At 40.8% G+C, this 13,781-nt stretch overlaps 1 protein-coding gene across 2 annotated transcripts in view; it reads right to left on the reverse strand.

Moving 5' to 3' along the window:
- ANKIB1 (ankyrin repeat and IBR domain containing 1) overlaps positions 1-13,781 on the reverse strand; it is a 137,934-nt gene that overhangs the window by 64,526 nt on the left and 59,627 nt on the right. For both annotated transcript variants that reach the window (XM_063452448.1, XM_063452449.1), the window contains exons 3-5: positions 9,095-9,392; positions 3,826-4,008; positions 1,274-1,391 (exon numbers count right to left, since the gene is read on the reverse strand). In XM_063452448.1, coding sequence (XP_063308518.1) covers positions 1,274-1,391; positions 3,826-4,008; positions 9,095-9,392 — 599 coding nt within the window. The remainder of the gene's footprint in view (positions 1-1,273; positions 1,392-3,825; positions 4,009-9,094; positions 9,393-13,781) is intronic.

The raw sequence follows: 13,781 nt of genomic DNA on the forward strand, positions 1-13,781 counted from the left end.
TACTGCTGTCTAGACATGACTCAAGAACATTAGAACGGTCAACATTCCAAATGGCTATAGGGACACTCATTTGTCGTTGAAGGTTTGACTGAGTTCATGGCTCTTCTGGGATAATTTACTTTAGATGACTTCAACAGGTGATAATCATTATGAAAAAGAAGTGGATCACTTTTATGGTTAACTTGGAACAAAACAGTAGTTATGGCTGCTGTCACGCTCACGCGATCAGATTCTGATGACAGCAAACCTCATTAGTTCTTAAAGGGTTAATAATGATTATTAATAATACAGCTCTCTGTTCGATCAGCCCAATACAAATTGCCAATATCTATACAAGCAAGTGTTCGTGCAGCTCTTTCAGGGGTACCTGTACAGGCAGAAAGTAGTCCAACTGAAATAGTGTCTCGCATGGGAAATATATTCCCCCTATTTATTAAATCTGTCTGTTGATTTTGTGAGTGGGTTACATTTATAATATTTGACACTAGAACTACCAACACTGGATCATTTAATAACACCTACAGTGCAAGATTATTTGCTACCTTATGCGCATTAAACGTTTACTCTCCAAAATATACAGGGACATAGAGAGAGACTGTGCAGCATAGGGGCCTGATATCATGTTATTGCAATAGCTGCTATTTTTCTGGCTGAGATACAGTTTGTCATTTTGAAGTCAATTCTCCCCTATTCTGAAATTCTCTCTAATCCTAAACCAGACAGAAAACTTCTGTCCCCGCAATCCAACAACAAAAATAAAAATGTAAAAAATAAATAAACCTAACTTACATCCCTGAACCCAGAGACCTGTGTCTCCTGATGCTAGATTTCATATCCCTAACCCTACACATTCTTCTCTTGGTAGAGGAGTGCCCTGGTTGATGTTGCTGATAACATAGTGATTTACCTGCGTACACAATACAGAGTACTATGTGTTTACAGCATGAGACAATAAATCTCCCTCTCAGTTGTTAAATCACACTGTGACAGGCTGTCTCAAAATTATTTACTGATCTCTTCCTGCATGATCACACACGCTTGAGTCTTAGCTAGTGTTCTGATTAGCATCTCTAAACCTATAATGATCTGATTATACAAACCATTTAAATCACAGAAGAGCCAAAACCAAATAATAAATACATATATAGACAGATGTTCTAAGTTGCCGCAGAGATACTATGGGTATGGCAATATGACATTTCTTTGGAAATAAATGACAGGTGCTAAGGAATCATAACTTTCACTGTCAAAAAAAAAAGCTTGGTCTCATTACCGTGCGCTCTGAGCAAAGCTTCTGCAGTAAACAGTGGGGCCTGGAGCATGTCTGCCGTTTCCACTATCAACATATCCTTAAGACGCCGTAGATCCTGAGGACGCAATCCTTCATATGGCTTCAAAAAACAAGAAAGATAACAAAGGTTACACTGTGGACTTTAGCGGTGGAGATGAACACTTAATACTAACCATACCAACACTGAATTAAAATTACTTGTATACATTTTTTATTGAAGGCTGTTGCAATTCTTGACAAAATAACAGTACGGCTTGTTTCGAAGTAGAGAGATAATCAATACATGAGAGATTGGAAAGCCTCACTTTTACATGTTTTTTTTTTGTTTTTTTTTTAAACATCTCCAGAAAACTTGTCTCCTTGCCCCCAGCATCCATTAGTGGGTTCACAGAGAATATAGTATTTAATAAATAACGGAGATTCTTCCATATTAACCTGCCAGAAATGCAAAATTATTTTTTTTTGTTTTGTTTTTTAAACCAGGTCGATACTGAGAGATTTAAGTAGGTTCTCCTCCTGCAAATATCAACTCACATTGACAAGGCCAGATCCCAACAGAGAATCAAGCTTTGTAGTTAAAGGGACACTATAGTCACCAGAACAACTATAGCTAATGTAGTTGTTCTGGTGAGTATAAAAGTTCCCTTCAGGCATTTTTATGTAAACACTGTATTTTCAGAGAAAAGGCATTGTTTACAATGCCCCTAGGGACACCTCCAAGTGGCCACTCCTCAGACAGCCACTGGGAGGCTTCCTGGCTCAGGGCTGCACAGTAAGCAGCCCTGCCGTTCAGCGTATCCACGCTCTGCATGGAGACGCTGAATTTTCCTCAATGCATCTCAATGAGGAAGTGCTGATTGGCCAAAACGGTATTTGGCCCAGCCCCCTTTGCCGATTTTAGCCAATCCAATGCTTTCCCCATGGGAAACATTGGATTAACTAAAAAGCGTCAATTTTGATGATGTTGTCAAGGGGGCGGGGCCAGCACCTGCGGGCCAGTGGAGAGCTGAAAATAAGGTACGTTTTTACCAATTTCAGGGGTGGTATGGGGGGAGGGGGCGCAAGCCACCTAAATGGTGGATTTTGCACAGTAGGGTCAGAAATACATGTATAAATGTCAATTATAATTGTGACACTGTTCATCCTTCGAAGCTCAAACAGAGGTGGGAAGCAGCTTCAAATGTATCAGTTTCTGAGTTTTAGGACATGAGGATATCAGCAGCAGCAGTTGTACAGGGAGTTAACAATAAACACACACTTACATAACGTAAAATATTGCTAATTATGAGTTTAGCATTTACTTCCTAAAACAAACAAGCTGGGGAGCTTAGTGGCCCTGAGAAAAGTCCCCTGAAGGAACTGAAACCTTGACCAACCTTTTTCCTGTCTTGCCACAAAGTACAATGAATTGTATCGTGTAATGGATAGAAAATAAACAAACTGAAATTTTGCCACACACACTTTCTCTATTGTTAAAAATTATTTTTCTTTTTCTTTTTTTTGACACAGCAATCTGAGGAACAGATCAAATTCTTTGTAACAATATGTGCAGCCATCCACGGCAATATGCCAGTCACCCATGATGCAGGTACTGCACAGACAGATAATAAATTAAAGATACAGAGAATAATAAATCTCATCACTGAGAACAGTGAATGCAGCGGCCTTGTGATTGGTTACTGACAAGGCCAATTAAATGAAAAGTGATAATAATAACAATAATTTGATCTGGTTTTCTAAACACCCAGATTAAGAATTCAGAAGAGTAAGCTAGGCAAACTGAAGACAATTAACTTAAATTAATTCTGCGCTTGCTAAATGCTCCAGGACAAAGTAAAGAATAGCAAACTCCAAGTAGAGATTTTTGGTTTGGCTTCCCCTGTATTGCTTTATTTTGTACCTTTTTTGTGAGTGCCAACAAGGTTTTTTTTTTTTACGTTTTAGTATGTTTTACTTTGAATACTCAAATCAAGATTACCTGATGTTTTACCATAGACAGTGCACGGTGTATGTTCCATTCAGAACATTCACAGCACGCTACAACATCCCCAACTAATTACAGTAGAGTGTACTGTATTTATCGTGGTCTTGTGCATATATCTCAACTTACACACCATGCACTTGAACATGGGATACCGTTAATAGTGACCCCCACCCATAAATGTGCTACTTTATTAATCTAAAGGGGGAAAAATTGCTGAAAGTCCAGGGAGGGGTTCAGACCTTCAGAAAAGCTACACAAGCCTCACCTGTGCAGGTATGTTATATGGTTTATTTAATTTTTATTCACATGATTAAATGTGGGTATGCATGGAAGAAGGGGATGTGCTTAGAATTTGATAAGAGAGAGCAAGACACAATAAATAAATGGAATACATAGAAACATGTGAATGTGACGGCAGATAAGAACCATTCGGCCCATCTAGTCTGCCCAATATTTCAAAGTACTTTTAATTAGTCCCTGACCTTATCTTAAGTCTAGGATAAAACATACATACATACATGAGTGCGAGGGGGGATTATTTATACCATACCTCTCGCTTGTCTAATGCAGCATATTCAGCTTCAATATCATCAGCCTCACTGTCCCGCAAGAAGACCATCAGCGACTCCAGCTTCAGAGCGAGGTCTTTGTGGTGCTGCTTTTCTGCACAGTCACAGGGGGTGTCCTTATTTTCGTTCTCGGAAAACAAATCACTTCCACTTTTAACCAACAGCTGTAATGGGAATAAAACCAGCCATGAGCAAAAGGTACATTCTCGAACAAAGACTCAACAACCCAATGATTTTGCAAATTATAAGTTTGGCTGTGCTATGGCTTCCACTTACGCAATGCTCTAAAATGCATTGCGATTTGAGTATTGCCAACAGCTCAACTGCTTGATGAGCTACGAAGGTAACCTTGACCAGAGAGCTTGTTAGGAAATCCATGGGAGCCATGAAATCCATGATCTAACCTTTGCCCTAAATGGCACCACTATGGATTGTAGAACGTATTAAGAGTACCACTGCTTCAGAAAAGTTAATCGTATTTCCATCAGTTTTAGATGAACAGACATCCACATAATATTAAAAAAAAATTAAAATGATGCCGCAGAATTATCATCAGTTAAAGTGGCTTCAAACCTCTTAGCAAATCCTGGGCTCTCATGGCATTCTTGCAAAGGAGAGGTTTATAAAGTTTATAGATGAGCTATGTGCTTTCTTCCGAAAGCTTCACATCCCCTAGAAGATCCAGTGGTAATTAGCTTCATTCATAAAAATAAATAATTAATATAATACAGGTAGTGATGACACTTTCACTGCTGGAGTATAGCAGTGGAAAAAAGCATGGTGGCTTGGAAGAGTGGAAGGAAGGATCACAACAATTTAATTGTATTATACATAATAAAAGAAAAACAAGAGAAAAACAAGCTATATCCTTTTAATTGCACATGTGCCTGGAGCGTCACTTCAAGTAGAGATATCCTTGAAATGTGGGATCTGCTCTTCATCTTCAGAAATTAAATTTGGTGTACCCAATTTAAAGCAATTTTACTGCGTGCAGATAGAACACGGCCCATGTAATTTCTGAGATTGTAAAAACAATCTTATTAGTCAAGATCACTGAGACAATTGAAGGCTTTGGGCTTCATCCTTTGCCCTTTAGAGACTGGCTAGATGTGCTGCGGAACAAACAATTTGTTTCATAAAGGACAAAAGATTTCATCTATCATTTATATGAAATGATGTTTTTAAAGGGACACTGCCATAAAAGCATATTTAGTATATTATTCTATTTAAAGCAGCACAGTCAACTTGAAATTTGCCTAATGATAGATTAATTTATGGGGGAAAACAAAACAAAACATTGGAACAGATACTACAATGCAATTACAAGATATTTAGGAGATAAAAAAAAGGCACTACTTTAACCCCTTAAGGACCAAACTTCTGGAATAAAAGGGAATCATGACATGTCACACATGTCATGTGTCCTTAAGGGGTTAAATCATGAAGGACCTGAATTTTTTGAAAAATGTGGCAACAGAGAGTTTCTACCGCAATCCCGCAGTTGTCATTTGCAATTAGTCATCACTCGCAACTACAGATTGGAATACGCATCATCTTATTAATTGTGCAATGGATGCCTATCGCACCTTACAGCACAAGATCGTCCATGGAACGCTGTTGTGTTCGCTTATGGAAGTGCAAGATTACAATAGTGATGGCCACTCCTCGTAAACAAACAAACAAAATGAAGAAGCATGGAGCGGAATATCTGAGTAAGGGAGAAGAGCTGCCAGCAGTTTAAGTGCTTTATCCATAATATAGAAATTGTCACTTTTATCAGTTAATTTTGTTACACTCCTGTTACTTTCTGGTTTGGTTAGCTCAGAGGAACTTTGCTCAAGAGGCAGCATTTGCCCGGAGCACCTGCCTTGCAAAGACTTTTCTTTGGCCTCCATTGGAAAGTCTGTAATTCCACAGCCATAGGAAGTCTTGGTGGATTTATTTATAAAATATTTAGAAGGGAAAGGGTTAAATAGGAGCTTCAGGCAAGAGAACTGCAGTTGTTCAAGCAGTTTTCAGATATGCCTACAATTAAAAAAATAAAAATGCTTAACTAAATGTATGTATACATATTTTATTAGAGGTATATCTACTAAACAGTGATTTTTGTATTTGGGCAGTTTAGTGTCCCTTTAAGGAAAGATTTAACTATTGCAGAAAATATATACAATGTTGGTTTTAGAAATTGTAACACTTCTCAGTAGTGAAAAGTCATAATAGGAATCCTCTAAGCATCATAACCACTACAGACAGACATTCTCAAACGATTGAATTACTTACTCTAGGTGTGCCCCATGACATTCCTGGTAACAGAGCCACTACAGTGGGCGGTTGTGTGCCTTTAACAAGTACAGAATAGTCACCTACAGCTTAATGACTACATTAGGCGTCTATAGTCACTCAGACAGACACTAGAGGTGCTTCCTGATACAGTGCTGCATTGTGTGCAGTACCTGCGTTCAGCATCTCCATGTGATGCATGGATACATTGAATCCTCCCCATAGAGATTCATTGATTCAATGCATCTCTATGAGGAGATAGTGACTGGCGTAGCCAGCCGCGGCGAGACCAGCGCTGCGTTGGAGAAAAGGTAAGTTTAACCCCTTAAGGACCAAACTTCTGGAATAAAATGGAATCATGACGTGTCACACACGTCATGTGTCCTTAAGGGGTTAAATACCTTTTAACTGCATTCTGAGGGGGGCCGATCACCTAAACATTTACTCCAGTCCTGTAGTGTTAGGAATGCATGTTTGTATTCCCAACACTATGGTGTTCCTTTAATCCCTATAGTTGTATGTAGAACAAGAAGCCTAGATGTAATTATTTATTTTAATGGTACATTATGTTTAAATGTTGCCTCTCAAACCTCTGCAGCAGCATAAAATATACATCCAGGATCCAGCTATGTTTTTAGTGGAGTGCAAGGCAACAATAGTCAAACAACTAACTCTAAAAGAGGGTAGAATATAAACTAAAATATTTGTTGCAAACTATACAGTACTGCTCCCTTTAGACTTTTTTTTTTTTTTACAGTAGCGTTCTTTGCATAGCTGTTAGAGGTGTGTTCTTCCTGTGGCTGAATATAGGACATCGAGTAACTGTAATTCTGTATGTGCATCTGGTTTAAAGACAGTGGTAGAAAACTGGAAGTAGGTTATTCGTTTATGTAAAATACAAATGGAAATCCATGCAAACCTGTATTGCTAAGTAAGATTATGGTGAAATAATTCTCTATATACTATTACTATAGTAAGAAATATCCTCCATTACACTAAGAATGCAATTAGACGTTTTGATTATGTCCGTAAAGAAATTAATGAAAAACACCAACTAAAATATTTATACTGATTTGCATTTGTAAATCGACAACAGACAGTGGCCAAAGTGGTGTCTAACTTTGGCTACCAACGGCCTTTAGGCTGGATGAGGGTTATGGGAAATCTAGGTCAGAAATATCTGGAAATCAAAGGGTTGGACTATTACTGCAATAAATTCTCCAAATAGAGACAGTTTCCATTTTTTTCCTCCAGAAATGGAAAATGGATATAAGTAGCCTATTAAAGTTTAGATTCAAAATAATAATTTTGGAGATTATACAAAACTGAGACATGTAGAAGGAACTACATGCCAAGACAAGATTGTAAAAAAATCCAGTTATTAAATATATACAGGCCAAACACACTCTTATACCCATGTGGTCACCTCTTCCCAACATAGTTTAATAAAACAATATTACAATACAATATATTATTGTATATATATATATATTGAAATTAAGTGGTCTGGGTCCCACATGTTCTTCAGGCCTGGGTGACTGGCAGGAGGGGAGCGCACAGCACAGTTCTACCCTCTAATGCCGGTCAACCCATGTAGCATGGCCATGTGGACCACAGTAGAGGATCTTCTGTATACTCTACCCGGTCTCTCAGGAACTTGTTTGTTGTCCTCAGTGTGCACTTCCTGTCAAGGTAGAGGATACAGATGAAACTCTACCGTGGTTCGCGAGGCCACACTACAGGCAGAGGTATGGAGACACACCACGATGACAGACTGGAAGAGACCACCACACAGAGAGGTGGGGGGGAGAAATCCACAATGGGGACTGGAGGTGGAAGAGACACGCAGAAGGGCCTGGGGTGGGGGAGGGGTTCTGTAGGGGGGAGAGACAAACAGAGGGTGCTGGAGGGAGAAAACCACAGAGGGGACGGGACATAGGGGGAGAAAGACACACACGAGAGGGGACCTGGGGGGAGAAAGACACACACAAGAGGGGACCTGGGGAGAGAAAGACACACACAAGAGGGGACCTGGGGAGAGAAAGACACACACAAGAGGGGACCTGGGGAGAGAAAGACACACACAAGAGGGGACCTGGGGAGAGAAAGACACACAAAAGAGGGGACCTGGGGAGAGAAAGACACACAAAAGAGGGGACCTGGGGAGAGAAAGAGACACACAAGAGGGGACCTGGAGGGGAGAAAGACGCACACAAGAGGGGACCTGGAGGGGAGAAAGACGAACACAAGAGGGGACCTGGAGGGGAGAAAGACGAACACAAGAGGGGACCTGGAGGGGAGAAAGAGACACACAAGAGGGGGGCCTTGGGGGAAAAAGAGACACACAAGAGGGGGGCCTTGGGGGAAAAAGAGACACACAAGAGGGGGGCCTTGGGGGAAAAAGAGACACACAAGAGGGGGGCCTTGGGGGAAAAAGAGACACACAAGAGGGGGGCCTTGGGGGAAAAAGAGACACACAAGAGGGGGGCCTTGGGGGAAAAAGAGACACACAAGAGGGGGGCCTTGGGGGAAAAAGAGACACACAAGAGGGGGGCCTTGGGGGAAAAAGAGACACACAAGAGGGGGGCCTTGAGGGAAAAAAGAGACGCACAAGAGGGGGGCCTTGGGGGAAAAATAGACACACAAGAGGGGGGCCTTGGGGGAAAAATAGACACACAAGAGGGGGGCCTTGGGGGAGAACGACACACAAGACGGGGCCTTGGGGGGAAAAAGACACAAGACGGGGCCTTGGGGGGAAAAAGACACAAGACGGGGCCTTGGGGGGAAAAAGACACAAGACGGGGCCTTGGGGGGAAAAAGACACAAGACGGGGCCTTGGGGTGAAAAAGACACAAGACGGGGCCTTGGGGGGAAAAAGACACACAAGACGGGGCCTTGGGGGAGAAAGACACACAAGCTGATAAAAAAAGAAAAAAAAGAAAAAAAGGTTCAGTTCCCTAATTCCATTACCTCTACACAGGTTTTCATCCCTGAGGCAGCAGCATAGTGCAAGGGTGTGTTTTTTTTATTGTCTGTGGCATCGAGTGCAGCTCTCTCATACTCTCCTTCATCCAACTTGGCCCCTTTCCACTCGAGGATCATTCGCAAGCATTCAGCCCTTTTGCGGTCATCATCTCCCAGCCTGGGCACACGGTGATCACCCCCCTCCGATATCATGATGTGGCAGCCCATGCAGAGCAAGTGCATAGCGCTCTCATTATGGATATTCCGCTTATTTGGATTTCCGTCCTTCACAAAAAGGAATGCCCTATAATAAAATAAACACAGAACATCAAAACCTTGTTTTCACATATTCTATGTGTAAGCATGTCTGGCAGCAGCCCTTTAACAGTGCAGACAGTAATTAACATGCAAAAAAACTAAAATAAAAAAAAATATATATATTTTATATATTATCTTTTAAATAGGTCATGTTTCCATTTCTTATATTTGGTAGTGCATTAACGTCATTACATTCGAAAAAGCTTAACTGTTTCACTTTTTTTTTTTTTTTTTTAAAACATTGATTACATTTAATAAAATGTATTCGTTTTAAATGATGTATATTGATATTTGTTGTTGTGTAAAATGTTTACTTTATCTTGCTGAGCAGTCATGCTTCTGCTATAGTTTCACACAGAGAAATCACAGTAGCAGGCAAGTTAGACTGAGCGAATATATATTCCTGTTCTTTGTGCCAATTTATTCTATCCATGATCCTTCCTGTTCCTGAAAATCACATCAAGTTGGCGAGAGAAGGTCACATAGACCCAAATAAGATATATTGGGAGAATGTTTGAGAATCAGTCTGTGATGAGTCAGAATGGACTTCACCAAGGACTCTTCAGCTCATTGAAGTGGCCTGGGTGCTAACTCCATCACCCTTAACCCTGAGCATGTAATTATTGCAAATTTTATAAACTGCAATATTTACCTTGCAAGGCTAAGTCCTCCTCTAGTGGCTGTCTACCTTCTTAGACGACTTTAGGTCGTCTAATCGACACTGGACGCCCTCACGCTATGCATGAGGACCTCCAGCATCGCCGAAATCCCCATAGGAAAGCATTGAATAATGCTTTCCTATGGGGAGGTGTAATGCACACGCACGGCCATTGCCGCGCATGCACATTAGGTCTTCCCGGCAAGCAGACGCCGGCGGGGGAGGAGTGTGGGCGGAGCCTGACCCAGCACCAAAGGACATCGGGGCTGGATTCAGGTAAGTGTCTGAAGGGGTTTTAACCCCTTCAGCAACGTGGGATGGGGGGCGGGGGGCACTCCAGCATCCTCTAGTGCCAGGAAAACAGGTTTGTTTTCCTGGCACTGGAGAACCCCTTTAAGATACAGGCTTCTTAGCTTCCAGTTCCAGCTCACTCACTGCTGTCAGGGGCAGAGTTGTGTCCATACACAGATAAGGATGTCTATTTTCTGGAATGAAAGGGCATGGCTAAGAGGCAGGCTAATTGTCTAGCTCTTTGCAAAAAACAGCTTATATGACCAAAAAACATTTTGGCAATGAAGAGCTAGTATGCATACGTGAATCTTGAAATCATGAGCAAGCAGTCATCTCAAATCTTCACATTGTTGTGGTTTCAGACCTTAATTTAGTGCAGGGATAGGCAACTTTCGGCATTCCAGATGTTTTGGATTACATCCCTCATAATGCTCTTAGACCCATAAAGCTGGCAAAACATCTGGATTGCCGAAGGTTGCCTATGCCTGATATAGTGCATGGTGTAAGCAGATATGTGGTCCTTCTGACTAAAATTGCTCACAGGGGCTATATTACATGCGCGCTTATTATCATTAATAACGAAAAATACTTTAAAACGTAGGTAGGTGCAGAGTACAAAATTCTTGGGGATCATTCTAAAAAGCACACAGCATACAAATGGCAAAATAAACCATTCTGTTATTAGGGGAGCAGCTCAGGAATAGTCAGAAGTGGAGTCAATACCAAATGTTTTAGCATATTATGATTGGAAATCTATTTAGGTAACTCAATTCTATTCATGTGTTTTGCTTATAGAAGTTTACACAAAAAGGATAAGCGCTAATAGATCAAATAGCATATTACCCTAGGCAGCACTCACTGAAAAAGGGGATCCCCCTCAATAACCCAAAATGAACAGAGAACAGCGTACAAAACTTGTTGCACCCAATAATAGGAAGATTGTATACTAGTACAAAAATAAAAAAATCAAAAGAAATCAAAAGGAACACAGTCCAAATTTTCACCAAATGGTCTTGCTTCCTATAGAACCAGGGGTGAGGAACATTCAGCCCTCCAGATGTTTTGGACTACATCTCCCTTGATGCTTTGCCATCATTATGGCTGTAAGAGCATTATGAGAGATGTAGTCCAAAACATATGGAGGTCCAAAGGTTCCCCATCCCTTTTACAGAACTTGACCCTCCATGGGTGCATGTAAAAACCAGAGAAGAGAACCAATGGTGAAGCATTTCTTAGAAAGTTAGAACATACAACGAAAATGTATAAGTGCCTACACACATGATATGGAGCTAAGCTGCCATTAACTCGGGCGGACGCGCCCATTTCTGTAGGGCAGAGCTAGTAATGAAATCGCACTCTCATGCCAAAAGCATGAGTTCTTGTTTGATGTGTGTTTATATATGTTAAGAGTTGTTTTTTTTTTTTTAAACCTTGGGATGACATTTATTGTGGTCTTTGATCTTGCACCAGGCCTAGAGCATAAAACATCTAGATAGCCATCACCAGAGCTGGACACGAGGAATTTCATAGAGTGGGCAATAGACTGCCAGACCAACCCACTCTGATCCCCCCCAGGGGTCTGCCCACTGAGAAACAACTAGTTTAGATATATAATGAGGGTGCTGGACTATCCAGAGAGTTCGGTTTTCATTTTCCCTTTGTCAGTAACTTCTAGGAGATCAATACCATCTAAGACTCCCACAAGAATTCTATATGGGGTAAATATATGTAAGGAATTTCTTTTTTTTATGTACTGTTTTGCAATTTGTTATCTGTATGTCATTTATTTCTGCATTTTGTACTCAGCACTGTGAATCTTTTATTGTCAGATTAAATATTTACTTAATCAGCTTGTGTCTCTGTTCTATAAGAGCTTCACTCTCCAGAGGAAAGCAGGTAACACGTTACAAAAATGGGTTAATTATATGTGTTTGATCAGTAAAAGTAGAACTGTGATTCTATAATTCTCCTGTGTGTGGGGTAACCTAAGACACCCGGGTTTAAAAGTCTTGGTGGTGGCAGTAAAGTGTGTACTAGGGGGTTAGTGTAGAAGGGATTGCAGGGGTTAATTGAGTGGTTGCTGGGACTAGCAACAGGTAACCAGGTGCCTGGTGTCATTAACCCTGTCACTTCCACACTCTCCCCACCGTCTCGGCTGGGCCTATAGCCCACGCTCGTGACACGCACCACAGGCCCCGCCCACTTACGCTCCCTCCCACGGCACTCCGATTCGCAGAACGCCAGAGGTGGGAGGCGTGTAATTGGTTATTAAGAAAGGGGGAAAGTGTCACATTGACTAAGTTGGAATATCACTAAAATTCGAGCACAGTCAAAAGACATATTCCTACTATTGACAAAACGTGACATAATAAGGCAGCGCTATCGCAGTCAAGTTTGGACAATTCCCCCAACCGGCTGTGAGGAAAATGGCATGATCTATGGAGGCTCTTTCACGAGATGCTCAGAATGTGCTTAAGTGTTACTATATAGTTTCATAGCAATGAGGTAATACAAATGGAATATAAAAAGGTAATAAGTAAAATACATAGAGAACATAAAAAACAAAAAAAACAAACAGGTTGCGCCTTTCTAGACACTTCCTGCCCATGGCTCCAATATATAATAGGTGAAGTATCACCATTTTCTCATATCAGTAGCCACAATTGGGGGGGATTCAATATAGTGTTCCTTTGTCTACCTGATTTTAAAAGGACCCAATAAAGAGATATTTTTTATTTTATATTTTTTTCACAAAGGACACTTGCCAAGCTAATAAGAAGCAAATACTTCTGCTTCTTATTATTTTCTCCCTCCTCTATATTTGCCACACTTCCTAGGATTGGTGGTTAGCTTTTTGTACAAGTTGTTTGATTCTTGCATTTGCCAGCAGTAGATCTCCCCTAGGGGAGATTTCTTCTGTTTTGTCTAAGCCCTATATAAAACACCATAAAACCTGTACATGGGTAGTATTGCTATTATTATTTTATTATTTAGATAGCGCCATCAGATTTTGTTGCGCTATACTCCGGGGTCTTCGCTCAACACAAATATGAGTGTTTAAAACAGTAAAACTTATCATGACGATGAGATCAACAGTAAATGTGCAGTTGGTGAACGTTTGTGAGTAAGTGGCTACTACAAAAGACTGGACATAACCAATTTTGAATACCGTGGGTTCTATACTTTTACAAATGGTATGCCATGATGGGGTTAATTTTCATTCCTGTTATATGGTCTCAAAGGCAACATAGGCCCAGCAAACCAATCTGGCAAATTTCAATGTGCAAACATAGAAAAGGGGAAAGCCCTACATTTGACCCCTGTAAGTTTGCAAAAAAACATAAAACCTGTACATTTGGGGCACTGTTGTACTCGGGTGATGTTGCTGAACACATATTGGGGTGTTCTTTGTCAGTAACACATAAC

The sequence above is a fragment of the Pelobates fuscus genome, chromosome 4, assembly GCF_036172605.1.
Source record: "Pelobates fuscus isolate aPelFus1 chromosome 4, aPelFus1.pri, whole genome shotgun sequence".
In the NCBI taxonomy this organism is placed as follows: Eukaryota; Metazoa; Chordata; class Amphibia; order Anura; family Pelobatidae; genus Pelobates; species Pelobates fuscus.